Raw genomic sequence first — 19,181 nt, 5'->3', positions numbered from 1 at the left:
TGAGCCTGGGTTAGCAAATAACTTTAGGCAGGGTGTTCTTATAAGGCCAGCTGTCAGTACTTCTAACGAAAGTCACTGATGAGGTACAAAATGATTCCCTTTATCCACTGGTATATTTCAGTCTAACCGACTCACCTCCGCAGACGTCACCCATATGAGAAAAAGAGAGCGAACCGGAGCATCATGTGCAGGCATGCAGTGGTGCTGTATAATAGAAGGTGTATTGTGCAGACCTAACCGGATCCTGTCGTGGGTCCACAGGTACACCTGCAATCCTTGTTCCATGATCCAGTATGTGTGGGTATAAGGGTGGGTGTTGGTCCGGCTAGACCATATATACACTATATAAACGTGGACGCTTGGGAGTAAAAAATGTTTTATTGCCTGTCCAGACACCTAAGTGCTTCATGTGGTACAGGTATAGTAAAATGGCAATAGTTAACATACAAACATTCACTGATGCAAATATAAAAGTTCAGGGGTTAAGAGTCAGTAAGTGGTAGGGCCCAACGCGTTTCGTCCCCTGTAGGGACTTTTTCAAGGGTAGGTGGTCTGGTGGGCACAACAATTAGCTTTAAATACCTTCATTTAGCCCCACATGTGGTGATAATCATGTTACTTCCGGTTCGCGCTCTCCACTGCGCGCTGGTCCCGTCACTAGTGTACCCGACCTTCTGAATGTCAGGCTAACTGCGCATGCTCAGTGCGCTAATTGTGGACACTGCGTGTCATAGTGGACTGTTGTAAATCATCTTGTCTGCCCCACAGCGTGTAGTGCAGCTATATTGGTCTCCCCTGTCTCCATAATACGGGTGGCCATTTTGGGCGGGGTTTTTTGCTATGTTTAACTGGAGCCGTGCTTCCAGTCAAAAGGCATTATATGCTGTAGAACAGTTTCGTTGTTCCAAATAAATGTCCCATGTATATTAACTCTACAGTTAGTTCCCATTACTAGTTTGCCCAGTGCTGGCATCAGACCACAACAGATGCCTGGGTAAGAGAAGTGGTCTCTCGGGGCTATGACCTCTCGCTTCGCAGCCGGCACCCTCACCAATTCTTCCACTTGGACGTCTCCAACAAGGACCAAGCCTTACTGATACAGGAAGCTGTATATTCCCTGCGCAAGACAGGAGTGATTGTCACAGTACCAGAGCTCCAGCGGGGCATGGGGTTTTATTCCAATTTGTTATTGGTGCAAGAACCCAATAGGGCCTACCGTCCTATCCTGAACCTCAAGTGCTTAAACAGGTTCCTCGTTTCTGGATGGAGACGCTACGTACTATCATACTGGCTATGAAACCGAGGGATTTCATGGTATCCCTGGACATCCAGGATGCCTATCTGCATAACCCTATTGCGGCTTCGCATCAACTGTTTCTCAGGTTCGCTGTGCAACAGTAACACTTCTAGTTCCAGGCGTTACCCTTTGGCCTATCCACGGCCCCTCGGGTGTTTACAAAAATTATGGCAGTAATGGCGTCCAATCTGTGGCTGCAGGGGATCCGCCTATTACCATATCTGGATGATCTTCTGCTCCTGGCAGGATCTCCAGAGGTACTTCTCCATCAGCTCCAGATGACCATCTCAGTGCTTCTCGCATGGATGGGTCATAAATTGGGAGAAGTAATCTCTAACTCCGCAGACTATGCTGCATCTGTGAGCTCTATTGGACTCAGCAAAGGATCTTCCTGACATCAGACAAGATCTCGGTGTTGCAGAAGCGGGTACACAGATGTCTCCACAGTCGCCGGGTCTCTGTGCATGCAGCAATGCAATTGCTGGGGTCAATGGTGTCAACGTTCGACCATAGTGGAGTATGCGCAATTTCATTCGAGGCCTCTACAGAAATTGATCCTTGCCCGATGGGACAGATCACCTCGGAAATTGAAGACCGTGCTCTCCCTAGAAATCAGGTTGTCTCTGGCTTGGTGGCTGCAAACGCAGCATCTCACCCAGGGATGCCCATTTTGGATACCGGACTGGACTCTACTGACAACGGATGCCAGTCTGCGGGGTTGGGGTGCAGTGTCAGGTCCCCACTCTTTTCAGGGTCGATGGACGGTAGAGGAAACCGTCCTTCCAATCAATATATTGGAACTAAGGGCAGTATTCCTGGCTCTCACAAGAGCAGGACACAATTACTACAAGGAAATCCTGTGCAGGTGCGGTCAGACAACACCACGACGGTGGTGTACATCAACCACCATGGAGGAACTTGAAGTCAGGCAGTCATGTCACACATCCTGACATGGGCAGAAGGCCATCTGCCGGTCATATCGGCAGTGTTCATACCCGGAGTCCTCGATTGAGAAGCGGACTTCCTCGTCACGATGTGCATCCAGGGGAATCGTCTCTTCACCAGGAGGTGTTTCAACTCCTGGTGGACAGATGGACCTAATGGCCTCCCGACACAATTACAAGCTACCACTGTACGGATCAAGGACAAGAGACGCAGGCGCTCTACTAGTAGATGCTCTGTCGGTCAGGTGGACCTTTCGGTACGCGTACCTTTTTTTTTCCTCCGGTATCCCTTCTTCCTCGCATACTCAAAGTTCAAGCAGGAAGGATGTAAGCTCCTACTGGTGGCTCCAGCGTGGCCAAGGAATCTCTGGTACTCAGACCTTCAGAGTCTGTCGATAGACACTCCGTGGTTGTTATCTCAATGTCGGGACCTGTTGTCACAGGGTCCCTGCCTTCACCTGGATCTGGGTCGATTGGCTTTGACGGCATGGCTCTTGAGGCATCCCTCTTAAGGTCAAAGGGCTTCTCTGGTGCGGTGGTTAACACCTTGATGAGTGCAAGGAAGCCAGCCTCTGCCATGATTGTGGCACTCCTATTTTCAGTGGTGCACCCCTAGAGGGTATGATCCTCGGACGTTTAGGATTTCCAGGATACTAGCTTTCCTCCAGGCAGGCCTGGACCTAGGACTCCGCCTGGCTTTACTGAAGGTACAAGTCTCGTCCCTGTCAGTGTGGTTTCAGAGACTGATTGCGACTCTGCAGGATGTGCGCACCTTTTTACAAGGTGTGCTGCAGATTCAGCCACCCTTTGTGCCTCCGGTGGAGTCTTGGGATTTGGCGGTTGTCCTTCGGGTCTTGCAGGGAACACCTTTTGAACGACTGGAATCAGTGGATTTGAAATGGCTTACGCTTAAGACAGTCTTCCTTCTGGCCATTGCTTCGGCTAGACGTGTGTCAGATCTGGGGGCCCTTTCGTGTCACTCTCCATATCTGGTGTTCCACCAGGACAGGGCAGTGCTTCGTACTCATACTGGTTTCCTACCTAAGGTGGTGACAAGTTTTCACATTAATGAGGAAATTGTGGTTCCGGCCTTTCTTGGGCCGGGTCTTTCAGCAGGTGAGGCCTCTTTGGATGTGGTACAAGCCCACCGAATTTATGTGGACCGTTCTCGGTCATACAGAAAGTCAGACTCCCTTTTTGGGTTTCATAAAAAGGGTTTGCCTGCCACGAAGCAGACTTTGGCACGATGGCTTTGTCTGACTATTTCGGAGGCCTACTCTAGGTAGGGCCTTCCAGCTCCGCTTTCTCTTTCTGCTCATTCTACGAGGTCTGTGGGCCCTTCGTGGGCAGCTTGGCGTGGTACCTTGGCTGTACAGCTTTGTAAGGCGGCCACCAGGTCTTCAGTCCAGACCTTTTGTGAGGTATTATTCATTTGATACTTTTGCCTCTCAGGATGCTTCCTTTGGGTGGCGGGTCCTCCTTTCTGTACAAGAGCGTACCCAACCTTAAGGGGAACTGCTTTGGGACATCCCCAAGGTCACCTGTGGACCCTAAGGATCCCAAAGTAGAAAAGAGGAGATATGGTAAGAACTTGCCTTTTATCTCCCTTTCTACGAGGTCCTTAGGGCCCACAGGGCTTGTCTGGTCTACAGTCTGTCTCCTTTCTAGCGAGAATGTGATTCTTGTATTTTCCAGACTTCCTTCTCTCTCACAGTACTCTCCTCCGGCCTCTGGCTTGCTACTAAACTGAGTAATGCCCTGGCTGGGAGGTGGGGTATGGAGGGGGGGACCAGTGCATCCTGGGGGAAAGAAATTAACTGCATGGTGCCCGATGCCTACGTCATCCGTCTATACCCCAAGGTCATCTGTGGACCCTAAGGACCTCTTAGAAAGGGAGATAACAAAGGGAAGTTCTTACCATATCTCTTCTTATATATCTAATAGAGTACATATATTGAGTATCTGACTAACATTAAAATCCATATAATACACTTAAGACACACAATGGCTCATTGTTGTTATTTACATTTATATACTTATTCTAATTACCTATTTCAGCGTCCGCAGTATTGATGTTTACCCTTATACAGATATGCATAAATTTAAATACAGTTGTGTTCAGCTTACCAATCGCCCTTGTGCGTGTGTGTGTGTATATATATATATATATATATGTGTGAGTGTATATATGTGTGTGTGTGTGTGTGTGTGTGTGTGTGTGTGTGTATATATATATATATATATATATATATATATAATGATTTATTTACACTTGAGTGCTGCTGCCTCTTAGTTGCTACAAACAGAATATATATACAGTGTATATATATTCTATTTCTACGTTTCGGGGTGCAAGTCCCTTCATCAAGACACAGGCGTGTCCTGAGGAAAAGGGGCTTGTACCCCGAAACGTTGAATAAAGCACCGTATTATTTCACTGATTTGGATACGTCGTGGAGTGCCACCTCCATTTTCTATGTTGCATCAGTGGTGGATCAGCCTCAGGTGAGCACCCAAGCAAGCTAGTGACGGGATCCAGCTACTGGATATATATCTATTATATTATATTCAACAAAGAAGCAGCGGCACTCAAGTGTAAGTAAATCAAACAGACAGGGTCACATACCCATTAATGTGTCTTCATCATTTCAATCTGGTAAGATTTTCATCAGGAATACAGACAATCGCTAAACAACACTTACCTATATACATGTAGAATCACCCCAAGTGTGTTGCAACCGGAGTCCATCTGCACAGCTTGTGACGTCAGCATGTTGCACAGCATCAGCGGATGTGACGTCAGCCACTCACAGATGTTACTAGGTAACAAAAAACATTGTGTGTACCATCACCAACATACAGAGAATAGTTACAAATGAGATGTAGAAAAAGTATCTGATACTGAATGCAGTCAAGGAGTGGTAACAATATATACACGGCTAATATATAATATACATGTGCAATAGTAAGTAACTAATAAAAACACGGCAGGGACAGGTTTTCATTCATGCCATTAGGTTGCACTGCGTTTAATATGTGGATCTGGCGTGCTTCACATCGCAACAGCGCTTTGGCTCTGTCACCGCCTCTGATACTCTCTGGCACTGAATCAATCATTTTGTATCGTAATGTGGAGAGAGAACGTCTGTGTTCAACTAAATGCCTCACCACAGGCTGCCCACTATCCTTGTTTATATACATACACAAAGATAAAGAGGGTGCTGCAAATTGTTTTGAAATTAGTTATGAAAAATACATACACCTAAACGAGCAATAAATTGGTCCTTAAAGTAAACACAATTTTTTTTTTTATAGTGGATCACATTCAGATTGTTAAACGAAAGTGGGTTGTGTTTCCTTCAAAAGTACTTTTCTGGAACTTTCACAAAGACTTCTCAATAGGAAGAAGAATATCAATAGAATCTCTGTCTCTCTCTTGACTTCAGCACTATTATACCTTTTAGAGATTGGTTTATTATGCCAGGAGATTAGCGCTATCGGCTTATTTTTATAGGTTTGTCCTTGATGTCACTTTCGGCGACTGAAGACAAAGAGACAAAGACAAAGCACTTAAGATGTCTGTGTACTGCCTGTGATAAATCATTCCCAGGGACTCAGGGAATGGTATTTAGTGAGAAATGTGCTCAGAAGGATCATGCACCTGTGATTTCACAACAACCTAACCAGTTTCAGGAGTTAATGGACTGGATGAAAAAGTAGTTTGTATCCAAAGAGGATTTTAGGTCTATGCAAATGTCTAGAAGAGCTAGGTCTGAAGCAAGTATTGATTATGATCGGGATATTATCTCTTCTGAACATGGGCTTGAGGAAGAGTGTGGTGATTTTGTCCAGTGGAGAGTCTGGAGAGATTAGTGAACTTTCAATGTTGAATTAGTTGAAGGTATGTTATATATATATATATATATATATATATATATATATATATATATATATATATATATATATATATATATATATATATATATCCATGAATCATAAAGAGACTGGAACAGAAAGATAAGCAAGATGTGTTGTTTGAAGACAAAGAAAAAAAGGGCAGAAATTTTCCTGTACATAAACCTATGACGGAGATTGTATCTAAAGAATGGCAAAACCTAGATAAAAGGCAAAGTAACTTTAATCGTGTAGAAAGTATGTATCCTTTTTAAAGATCAGGATTTGCTTAATTGGTGCACGTTACCTAAAGTGGATGCTGCAATTGCAGAATTAACAACGAGAACTACCATCCCATTGGAGGATGGAGCAACATTAATAGATACCATGGACAAAAGAATGGAAAATTCATTAAAAAAATTTAATTTCTACTGCTGTATCTTTGAAGTCTGGTGTAGCTATGGCTTCTGTTGCTAGAGCCTTAAGACTTTGGAGTTTGAATTTACATACAGATATTGAAGAGAGAATATCAAGAAAATACCTTCCAAAGAAATTATAAAAAAATCTATTGTTTTCTGCATTATTTATTTATATGATGCTTCAATGGACACATACGCAGCAAGATCTATGGCTACAGGTGTAGTAGCAAGGAGAGCATAATGGCTAAGAACTTGGTCGGCTGATGCAAGTTCAAAGAACAGATTGGCTATGTTACCGTTCTTTCCTGTTTGGCAGTAAATTAGATTTGCTAATAAAAAGGATGACGGGAGGTAAATCCTATAGGTTACCTCAAGATAAGCTAAATAGATACCCATTTGTATCATCAAGGCAGCAGTATAGAGACGTACAGACCTGGTAGTCAGTACAATATATTTTTCATGAGTCGACACATTCCTTTCGCCAGAATTCCAGAAGATTCAATTACAAACAGCAATGACTACAAGGCCCCTGTAGAAATAGCAGTAGGAGGAAGGCTATTACAGTTCACCAATCAATGGACTCAGTACATTCAAGACAGATGGGTACTGGATGTGGTGTCCCAACAGATACAGATTAGAGTTCAAAAAGGAACCAAGAACAGACAAATTTGTATTAAGAATGCCAACCACAGAAGTGGGAAAGGATTGCCATGGAAGACCAGTTTAATAAAACGAATCAATCTGCAAGCAATAAAAGTAGTACCAGCTTTAAAAAGGAAGACCGGGTTCTATTCACCCCTATTTCTGGTAAAGAAGCCATCAGGAGACTTTAGAACTATCCTAGATCTAAGGCAACTGAACAAGTGTATTCAAACAAAGTTTCATATGGAAACGTTAAAATCTATTCTGGCAGGTCTCATGCAAGGAGACTTTCTAATATCGATAGATTTAAAAGATGCTTACTTCCACATTGCAGTAAACAAGTCATCAGAGTTTTCTAAGATTCTGTGTATCAGGAAGACATTTCCAGTTCACATGTCTTCCCTTCGATCTATCGACTTTACCAAGGGTATTCACCAAGGTGTTAGTGACTGTGATTGCACATTCAAGGGCCCAGGGGATTATGATCTGGCCTTATCTAGATGACACATTGATATCCAGAAGAACAGGATCTGGTGCGAGACAATGTAGCACAGGTTCTACAAAGTCTGCAGATTCTGGGTTGGATTTTAAATTGGGACAAGATTTGTCTGAATCCAGTCCAGATAATCAAATTTCTAGGAGTTGTGATAATTACCCAGAAATAGTCTTTCAGAAGAAAGATGTACAAAGATACAGAACCATGGTCAGCCTTCAGCCTTCTACAGAATTGTGGCAGAATTCAGCTCCAGTATGGGACTATGATTACTTTACATGATATTGTCAACTATAGATATAGTTCCTTGGCCAAGGTGACACATGAGATCTACAGTGGGATATTCTAAGATTCATCCAGATGAAAATGCCTCTTCATCACCACATACGGTTGAGACGGGACACAAGAAAATCCCTAGATTGGTGGAGTGTAAATCTAAAAAACAGATTAACACTATTGCTTCAACCACAATACCTAGTATTGACAGACGCAAGTCAGCTAGCATGGGGAGCACATGTATCACAACAGGTGACACAAGGTTGCTGGACCATACAGGAAAGGCTATTTTCCTCAAACCGAAAGTAAATGAGGGCAGTGTGGAAAGCAATACAGTATTTTCAAGAACTGAAAGGGGCTCACGTCAGAGTATTCTCAGACATGACAGTGGTAACATACATAAATCATCAGGGTGGCACCAGAAGACAGATCCTCATGAAAAAAGTTTCAAAAATTATAAACTGTTCGAAAAAGTACCTACTTTCCCTTTCAGCACTTCATGTGGGAGGCAAGGAAAATGTGATAGCGGACTTCCTGAGCAGGAAACAGATTCTTCCGGTAGGATGGGAACTAAATATAGAAATATATTTCAGGAAATAAGATGATTTGGATGTCCGGAAGTGGATCTAAGGCGACAAATACAAACACAAATCTACCTCTGTTCTTTTCAAGAAATCAAGTACCAGGGACAATCGGGATAGATGTCTTCTCACAAAAATGAAAGTTTGAAGCCTAGCATATGTCTCTCCCACCTTTCCAACTAATATATTGGATATTAAAGAAGATCAAACAGGAGCAAGTGGAGGTAATGCCAATCTTGTCTTATTGGTCCAGAAGAGCCTGGTTCTCAACAGCATTAGAGATGATAATGGAGGAACCATGGTTGTTACCGGTCAGACAGGACATGTTAAAACAGGGTGTTATTACATCAGAACCCAGCAGTTCTCAATTTAGCGGTCTGGAGATTGAGAGGAAGATATTAAAGCAGAAACTGCTTTCAGAGCAGGTAATGCAGACCCTGTTGGAGGCAAGAAAGAATAATTCTTCACAGATGCATTACAGGATTTGGAGAACGTTTATTTAATTTATGGGAATTGAAGCTGAGGCAAAGAAGGCACAAATATAGCATATATTGCAATTTTAACATGAAGGATTCAATAAAGGGCTGGCAGTCTCAACAGTCAAGGTACAGATATCTGATCTCAGTGTATTTCTAGATAAGAAATCAGCAGAGAATGAACTAGTGAAGAGATTGTCAAGCAATTAAAAGAATTCGTCCACAAGTCGTCACAGCTCCGTGGGACTTAAATTTAGTCCTGAAAAAGTTAATGGTGACACCATTCGAGCCTTTAGAAGAAGTCTCTCTTAAACACCTAACATTGAGTAATTTTCCTAATTGCAATAACCTCAGTAAAGCTGGGTATCCACTATACAGTTTTCTGTCAGATATCTGTCCAATCTGGCTGGTTGGAATGAAAACCTGGTAATGTATGGGAGCAAATTACAGTCGATCATATGGTTTTAAACACTGAAAAAAATGACAAAAAAATTGTTCAAATTGGTAAAATTTTTGTTTTAACCAATTTGTCTGAACAACCATTTTTGGCTATTTTCCAGTGTTTGTGAGCAAATGGGCGGTTGTCATTTGCTCCCGTACATTACCAGGTTTTCATTCCAACCAGCCAGATTGGACAGATATTTGACAGAAAATTTGTATATTGGATGCCCAGCTTAAGACGAGTGAGTGAATTGCAGGCCTTCTGGACAGAGGAGCCATATTTGAATATTAGGCCAGAGAGAAGAATAATAAGAACAAATCCAGAGTTTGCGTCAAGTGGTTTCATCTTTTCATCTTAATCAAGAAATTGTTACCCTCAACCAAAAGACAAGGAGAAATAATTGCTTACATTGGATCTGGTCAGAGATATATCAATCTACCTTCAAAGAGTAAGCGGCTTCAGGAAAACAAAGCATCTATTTTGTTTTACCATATGGAATTGGACAAGGCCATAGTCCTACTAAACCAACTATTGCAAGGTGGATAAGAGAAGTTATTATTTTGGCCTACAATATAGAAGGGCTTAAAGTATCAAAGATCCTTAGAGCACACTCAACTAGGGCCATAGCTACTTCTTGGGCAAAAAAGGTGAATGCTTCGGTGGAAGAAATCTGCAAAGCAGCAGCATGATCATCAGTACATACATTCACTTCTCACTATTGATCTGTCAGATTTTTGTTTTGGAATTAAGGTGCTTCAAGAAGCACTTAAATATTTGATATGCAGAAATCATGAGGTTTGGTTATTGCCCCCTCCCCCCCCTGTATTTTTAGCTTTGGTATGTCTCAAGGTGTAGGCTGCCATGGAGAAAAGAAGAGGTAAACATCGGATTATACTTACCGATAATTCCGTTTCTTCGAGCGACTCCATGTCAGACCATAATTACCCTCTCTTTTTAGCGGTTTTTTTTCTAGGAACCGATTGCAGGGAGACACTCAAAAAGACAGGGATCCAGAGGAGGGGGCTGGATTATATACAGCGAGGGGGTGGTCCCTGAAAAAAACTTTCTGTTCATATTAGGGGGAACAGGTCATATTCCCAATGTGTAGGCTGCCATGGAGTCTCTCGAAGAAATGTAATTAACGGCAAGTATAAGCCAATGTTTTCTCATCACAAGTCAAATAACTTAACTAGTTTTAAGCATTATTGTATATGTGTGTGTAAATATATTTCATTAAAATTTTCTATTTCAGGGTCCATAGGGGGTCCACAGGGTTGAACTTGGGCTATAGCTGGATCTGGATCCACGGGCACCACGCAGTTAAAGCTTTCACTCCCAGGATGCACTGGGTCCATCCTCCTCTATACTCCGCCCCTGAGCCAAAGGCACCTCAGTTTTAGTTGTGCGCGGCCGAAGTCGGGTCACCATTAGCGCTGGGGGGCTGCTTAGCAGAGTTTTTAATTTTAACTTCTTTTTTCTTGCTCTACAGAGCGGCAGCATCTGACTGACCATTGGACGTCCAAGCTGCCGCTCCTACACCCCGCCGGCGCTGCAATGTCAGTACCGATCTGGGGATCGCAGCGGGACCCCAGAGTCAGTACTAGCCGGACTCTGGAGGAATCCCTAGGAAGCTGCCGGATCACCGGGGAGCAGGTAAGACGCGAGTCATCTCTTGCTGTGAACCGTGAGTGCAAATGCAATCTTCAGCCTCCGGTCTCTGCGGACAAACCGGAGGCGCTAGCTGTGGCAGCGGGCTCCCCCCTCTATGGAGGTATACCCTGCGGGTCACTAGAACATATCATGCTGGAGCCGGAATCCCGGGGGTTAAATGCTAGCCAGAGGAGGCAGCCTTCCCTGTCAAGCGGCTCCTCAGCTCAGCGTGCCTTTCCTCTCGGTTCTGGCATCGCTGAGCTGCTTCCTCCTTCAGCCACTCCTAGTCAGGTCTCCGGCGTCCAACTTCTCCACAGTGGCCGCGCAGATCTCTCAGGCAGCATGCGGACCGGTCCCCTGTCTATCTCTCCCCTACTAGAACAGCGTACACAGCACTATAGCCCTCCCAGACTCTGCATCTGGGCAGGCTGATTGTAGTGACATTGTACATTGTATGTGACTTTTGCTAGTGCTGACTGTGCTTTATTTCTAAATACTGTCAGTCTATTCCTATCCCTTTCCTTCTCCTATGGCCCTGGCAGGTGTGTGTGGGAAGGGCTTTTCTTGGATATCACTTATATAAATTCATGTATTTGTGAGGTTGGTCACATGCGGTTGTGTGCTACACGGTGCCATATCTGGGGACCTGTGTGCTGCATGCTTGTGGGTGCGCCAGGAGTAAATTATTATTGTGGCAGTATCAACAGAGGTGGCGTTGGTGAGCAGCAGATTCTGTGTGGGATTGGAGAGATCCTCCCACACAGGGTTGAAATACTGAGTGGTGATACACCTACCAGGTGGAGAGAGCTCAGGTGTGAGCTAGTGAGAAGGCCGAGCAGTCAGGCCGGGAGAGACAGTCTAGTTGGGACTGTAACAGTCAGAGAGCCCAGTGAAGCTGAGCGAGCCATTGGGGGCCAGGAGGCCGGTGTCCGGACCTTGCAGGAGGCAAGGGGGGACCACAAAACTCTCTGACCGTGGGACATTGAAGCAGTAAAGCTGTGGGCTGAGAAAGCCAGGGCCTATATCTGTGTGATACAGAAATCTCTGTATCCTGAATTTCACAAGCTGGAAGTAAAAGCATCATTTGTTTACTTGAAAACCGTGTGTGGACCCTCAATAAGCACCTAAACACTGCACCCATCCACCCTCTGCCGAGCTAAATACCATCTCTATCTTATCTGACGAGGAAGTTGAGCACTCCGCGGCTCCTACTCTGGTCTCCTACAGACACTGTGTCACAGGGGTAAATAAGGAGGATTTATCACAGGATGGGCTGTGTGTGAGGTGCCATCAGTTATCTGGTCCCTCTAATCCCACAATTTCGGGACAGGACCCTCCTTGGGTGGTGTTTTCTCAGGTGCTGGCTTCCATCGCGGACCGTCTGGCGGTCCCGACTGCTCTTTCCCATATGCGGTTACCCCAACCTGCCACCCCCCCCCTTCTCAGGGTATACCACATTTATTGCAGTCTCCCCTGGGCCTGAGACTGTTAATCCATATACGGGGTTACCTATGTATATTCAGTCTACTCCAGTGACACAGCAGTTCATCATTTCCTTTCAGGGTCTCCCTCAGGCGGGTCAACCACCATGGGTGGTTGTGTTCTCCAGTTCAGTCCAGAGTTTGGAGGCCTCATCTTCCGCCTTCCAAATTATGCTATGAGGTGACCAAGCTTTAAAAGGCGTCTAAACGCCTTATGTCATCCCAGTCTGCGCAACTATCGGACTCTGAGGCATCCTCCGATGATGGGGAATTGCCTGAGGACTCTTACTTGGATGCCCGTGTCTGAGAGGTGGAAACTACACCTTCCATTAATGTGATGGCGTTGGTAAGGGCGGTGCGGTCATTTCTTGATATAGAGGATGACTCACCGGCCCCTAAATCCAAGTCTTCAAATTTCAAGCAGGCAAAAGTGACTTTGGCTGTGTTTCCTCTATCTGACCAGCTGACTGATCATATGGCGGAGGCCTGGCAGTCACCTAGTAAAAGGTTCCAGCCGCAGAAGCGTTTAGCGTCTAGTTATCAGTTTCCTGAAAGTCACTGCAAAAAGTGGGAAACCCCGCCTGCGGTGGATTCTCATGTTACTCGCTTAATCAAGAGTGCTACCTTGCCTATGCCTTCCATTTCATCCCTAAAGGATCCCACAGATAGGAAAGTGGAGACTTGTTTAAATCACTCTTCTCTCTCAGGGGCAGTGGCCCATCCGTCCATGGCCATCTCTTGGGTGGCTAAAGCCATTGAGAGCTGGGCCAATGTACTGGAAGATACTTTTCCTGAAGATGCTCCGGTGATTCGGAGAGCTGTAGTGGGACAGATGAGGGATGCTGCTTCCTATATTGGCGAAGCTACTTTGGATACCAGTCTTCTGACATCCAGAGACTGTCTGTCTGTCAGCTTTTCTACCATCGGCAGCTGCACCTTCTAAGGCTAGGACCTCTTTATTTCGGTCCTTTAATTCTCAGGGGAAGTCCAAGGGGCAGTCCTTCCCAAGGAAGTCAGCAACCAAGGCCGTCCCTAAACCTAAGAAGCAAGCGTGGAGTGCTAGCCTCCCTACTTCCAAGCCGGAGGATAAACCTTCTTCTGATGGGACGGGCCTCCCTCTGGGGGATCCCAGAGTTGGACGCTGACTTTAATTCGCCCAGTGCTGGTACAACACCATCACGGATGCTTTGGTTCGAGAAGAGGTCTCCCCGGGATTACGCCTTCTCCTTTCGTCACAGACCTCCCCAACAGTTCTTCTGCACGAGTCCTTCTCAGACAAGACCAAGGCCTTGCAGATTCAAGGAGCCATAGAGTCCTTGTTGAAAGTAGGAGTCATTGTTCCCGTTCCACTTTCTCAATGCGGGACGGGTTACTACTCTACTCTGTTTTTGGTGCAGAAACCCAATGGGTCTCATCAGTCTATCCTCAATTTAAAGTCGCTGAACAATTTTCTCAGAGTCCCCAAATTCAGGATGGAAACTTTGCATTCCATCATTCTATGGAAACTGGGGATAACATAGTCTCCCTGGACATCCAGGATGCCTACCTCCATGTTCCTATAGCGTCTTCTAACCAACGGTTTCTGAGGTTTGCTTTACGACAACACCACTACCAGTTTCAGGCTCTGCCCTTTGGCCTCTCCACGGCTCCAAGGGTATTCACCAAAGTTATGGCGGTCATGGCTGCCCATCTACGGAGCCAGGGTATACGGCTTCTGCCGTATCTGGACGACCTCCTATTGCTGTCAAGCTCTCAGGAGGTACTTCAACATCTACAGCCGACGATCGCTTGTTTGCAAGCGCATGTGTGGCTGATAAATTGGATGACGTGTTCCCTGATTCCATCATGACGGATGGTTCATTTGGGAGCCCTGCTGGATTCTCATCAGCAAAGGATCTTTCTGACTCCAGAAAATATTTCCTCCTTACAACTGGTCCGCAGTTGCCTGAAGAGTTGCGGAGTGTCTGTTCACTCGGCAATGAGGGTTCTAGGGTCCATGGTGTCGACATTCGACATGGTGGAGTTTGCCCAATTCCATTCCAGGCCCCCGCAGGAGCTGATTTTATCCAAATGGAATGGGTTACCACACTGGATCAGGACTCAGATGCTGGTGTCATCTCCAGAGGTGCGTCTGTCTGTCTTGGTGGCTTCAGACATACCATCTCACCGGGGTTCGCTACTTTTGTATCCCGGACTGGGTTCTTATCACAACAGATGCCAGTCTCTAGGGTTGGGGTGCAGTGACAGGTCCATTTTCACTTCAGGGCAGTTGGATAGCAGAAGAAGCAATTCTCGCGATCAACATTCTGGAACTTCAGGCCGTGTACAGGGCCTTCCAGTTATCCGGTCACGCTCTTCAAGGAAAGCCGTGCAGGTTCAGTCCGACAACGCCACCACGGTGGTGTACATCAACCGTCAAGGGGGCACTCTCAGTCGAGCAGCAATGACTGAGGTGTCACGCATCCTGTCTTGGGCAGAGTGCCATCTTCCAGCTATCTCCGCAGTCTTCATTCCAGGAGTCCTCAATTGGGAGGTGGACTTCCTCAGCCATCACGACGTGCATCCTGGGGAATGGCCGCTTGACCCACAGGTGTTTCAACTACTCGTGGACAAGTGTGGACTTCCGGAGGTGGACCTCATAGCCTCCCATCACAATCAAAAGTTGCTAGTGTACGGGTCCAGGACAAGAGATGCCGATGCAAGCCTGGTGGACGCGCTGTCGGTGCAATGGACCTTCCAGTTGGTGTATCTATTCCCTCCGATATAAATCCCTACTATCTCGGGTCCTTCGGAAATTCAAACAGGGCAGTGGCACGCTTCTGCTGGTGGCTCCAGCTCGGCCCAGATGTCCTTGGTACTCAGATCTGCAGATTGTCTCAATCGAGGCTCCGTTCCTTCTGCCTCAACGTCCGGACCTGTTGTCTCGGGTTCCTTGCCTTCACCCAGATCTGGGTCGTCTGTCTTTGACGGCGTGGCTCTTGAGACATCCATCTTAAGGTCTGGTTTCTCTAGCTCGGTCATCGGCACGATGCTGTGGGCGCGCAATCCTGCATCCGCCAGGATTTACCACAGGGTGTGGCATACCTAATTTCAGTGGTGTGAGACGAGAAACTACGATTCTCAGGTGTTTCTAGGATTTTGGCGTTCCTTCAGTCTAGTTTGGACCTCTGCTTATACTTAGCTTCTTTGAAAGTTCATGTGTCTGCACGATCTGCGTGGTTCCAGCGCAGGATTGCTCCACTACCAGATATTTGCACCTGTTTCAAGGGTGTTCTCAGGATTCAGCCTCCCTTTGTTCCCCCAGTGGCTCCGTGGGTATTGGCTGTGGTGCTTCGGGCCCTTTCAGGGTCCTCCATTCGAACCACTAGAGTCGGTGGAACACAAGTGGTTATCTCTTAAGACTGTTTTTCTCTTGGCAATTCCTTCAGCCATATGGGTGTCTGAATTAGGGGCGCTTTCCTGTCGTCCTCCTTTTCTGATCTTTCACCAGGACAGAGTGAGTTTTCTTCCTAAGGTGGTGCCTAAATTCCACATTAATCAGGAAATTGTGCCGGTTTTTCAGTCACCTGACCTTTCAGCTGGTGAGGCCTCCTTGGATGTGGACCGGACTAGTTCCATTAGGAAGTCTGATTCCTTGTTCGTCTTCTATGGTTATCACAAGAGGGGTTGGCCTGCCAACAAACAAACGTTGCCTAAATAGCTTCGTTTGGCTATTTCTGATGCTTATACACAGGAGGGCTTGCCCGTTCCAGCCTCTGTTGAGGCTCATTCTACTCTGTCTGTGGGTCCCTTGTGGGCAGCTAGCCGTGGTGCCTCGGCTGTTCAGCTGTATAAGGCGGCCACGTGGTCCAGACCTTTTCTAAGGTTCTATGCCTTTGACACCTTCGCCTCTCAGGATTTCCTTTTGGGTGCCGGATTCTCCTTACAGCACAGGAGCATCCCCGCCCTTAATTGGACTGCTTTGGGACATCCCCAAGGTCAACCCTGTGGACCCCCTATGGACCCTGAAGTAGAAAACAAGAGATATGGTAAGAACTTACCTTTTATCTCTTGTTTCTACGAAGTCCATAGGGTCCACAGGGCGCCCGCCCTGATGCACCTGGCTTCATATGGGCTGTGTGGCTGGTCACCTGTTTTCTGTCTCCCTTTCTGTGAGTGGTTCTTGTGTGTTCCAGTCTTCCTTCTCTGTTTTTTCCTCCTCTGGCCTTGGCTACTTACCAACTGAGGTGCCTGTGGCTCGGGGGCGGGGTATAGAGGAGGATGGACCCAGTACATCCTGGGAGCTAAAGCTTTAACTGTGTGGTGCCCGTGGATCCAGATCCAGCTATAACCCAAGGTCAACCCTGTGGACCCTATGGACTTCATAGAAACAGAGATAACAAAGGTAAGTTTTAACCATATCTCTTGTTATAACAATACTTAAAGGGCGTAAATTGTTTAGATTATTTCATAAATAGCACCAATCAATAGTATAAAAAATGTTTTTGGTACTGATAAAATGTCCAAATTTATCCTTATACACAAATTAGTAAATTTTTTCTTTAGTGGAAGTATGACATGATTCTGAAAAAGTTGATAGTAGATTCCATAGACTCCAAAATAAGTTTTCTAAAAAAGACTCGCTCTCCAGCAAGAACACCCCAAAAAATGGCCCAACGACCCACTAGAAGATGTGGTAGACAATACATTTATTAAAATGATTTTGTCAATCTGACATATAAAAGACTAAAGGCCCCCATACACGGCGACATTCAAAGTTGGTAAGATGAGTTGTACGATTTCCCTTGAAATTCTTCCCTTGAAATTTTTCATAAGATGTGGTCAAATGGTGTATGATTGATCATTACGATCATAGGATAAGATGCATAGGAGTGAATCAGGTTGTAATCAAAAGATCGTAGATCTCTGCAAAACCATCTGATCTGCGATCCAACTAGACGACGGCGGGGTCGCGCATCGGGGTCGCAGATGACTCAAAATACAACTATTTTCAAACGATTGGCATGTCCAACCAGTAGAAACTGCCAAAATCGTGTTAAAAATCATCCTGTTTATGGCCACCTTTTTATACAAAAAAATTGCTTACACAATTATGTTTTCATTGGTTTTTACAGAAGGGGATGACAACCTATATCCTGCTGTTTTCTCTTACTGGGTAAATTCTCAAATAGGCAGGTTTCTCCCTTCTGACCAATGAATTTAATTCACAACCCAATGCGTTTCGTCTGTTAAGGTGCCCACACACATACCGACTTGCTCCCAATCAGCCAATGTACACGATTTCCCCTGAACTCTCCCCAGGCAGTCGTGGTCACGATTTGGAGTTAAAAATGTCCAATCTGATTTAAGATCTATCGTGCAGCCAGTGCATTGTATCCCAGATTGGCTAATCTGCCCTACAGCACGGCAGATCTGAAGATGCGATGTACGACAAGCGGGGATGCGCATCGGCATCGTGATCAAGTGTAGAAACTCACAATTTGGCCATTTTTTACATGATCTGTCGTCACGATTCGTCGAAATCGGCCAAATTGGATGAAAAGTCGGTATGTGTGTGGGCACCTTTAGGACTTCATTAGGGGTATACACATCTTTGAAAATAAAATGTGAGTGATTAGGGTGAGCTCAAATAGACATGTGGGGTCTTACTGTGGAATGTGCATATAATGGCAAAATGACCATACAAACCAAAATTGAGATCCAAATATGATATGATCCAATAGAAAGTTTGATGGAGTATTGTCCCTAAGTAGGACATATACATTAAAAGATAACCATCATATGATGTAATCCTAGAAAACATTGAAAACATTTAATATAATCTATTAGATATCTATCATAATTCATATAACCGTATTCTATATAACAGACTAGATGAAAACCAATATGGGGTGTAATCTTCATTATGCACTAATAATGGCCATATTTTTGTGATGGGCTATATGGGGTTCACAGTATCCTTTTGCATTTATAATATCTCTATATGGGGCCCATCATAGAATGTACAAAAAACACCATGTACCCATATTTTTTAAAAAACTGTTACAATGAAATTCTAACCACATTATATCATTTTGCACTTATGATCACCTTATATAAGGCTTGTCTGAAAGTGTCCAAATAATATTTCATTTACCAATATAAATACATACAACACAGTTGGAGACTTACAATAAAGTTATATTAATAACCAGAAATGTACTGCAAGTTTTCCATGTACTTACTAATCCACTAAGGACACTACTCAAAGTGATGCACTCTGATCCCAAGATCAAGCTGAAATGAAGTATGCTCTCCTCCCTTATATCCTCAACTAGAAGTGATGTCACTTCCTGTTATGTAGTCCCCTTAAATTGGTTATATCTCCCTTTTATAGAGTAATTGCCAGGACCTAAATAAGCCCTAGGGCTGCTTTAATAAGCGTTAAAACGCTCTCCCTAATAACCGGTGTAAATAACGGGTCCTAGTAAAATACAACTTAATTACACTGGCCCGTATAATCCCCCAGTGTTCCTGGGAGACTAACCGTTCCAGTTTGGTCACCCAGCAACTTGTACGCTTGTGTTCCAGCAACCAAGTCTTACTT

At 45.0% G+C, this 19,181-nt stretch overlaps 1 protein-coding gene across 5 annotated transcripts in view; it reads left to right on the top strand.

Annotated features, from left to right (window-relative positions):
- The window catches only part of SLC25A38 (solute carrier family 25 member 38), a 193,420-nt gene that overhangs the window by 54,538 nt on the left and 119,701 nt on the right, over positions 1-19,181 (top strand). The window contains exon 5 of one of the 5 annotated variants that reach the window (XM_088481225.1): positions 5,756-6,076. The exons of the other annotated variants lie outside the window; for them this stretch is intronic. Coding sequence (XP_088337351.1) covers positions 5,756-5,961 — 206 coding nt within the window. The 3' untranslated portion in view covers positions 5,962-6,076. Of the gene's footprint in view, positions 1-5,755; positions 6,077-19,181 lie in introns of those variants that run through there. 5 annotated transcript variants of the gene reach the window in all.

The sequence above is a fragment of the Taudactylus pleione genome, unplaced genomic scaffold (genome assembly GCF_031769625.1).
Source record: "Taudactylus pleione unplaced genomic scaffold, aTauple2 ptg000266l, whole genome shotgun sequence".
NCBI lineage: Eukaryota > Metazoa > Chordata > Amphibia > Anura > Myobatrachidae > Taudactylus > Taudactylus pleione.
The sequence above is the reverse complement of the archived record's forward strand: the minus strand, read 5'-3'. Positions and strand labels throughout refer to the sequence as shown.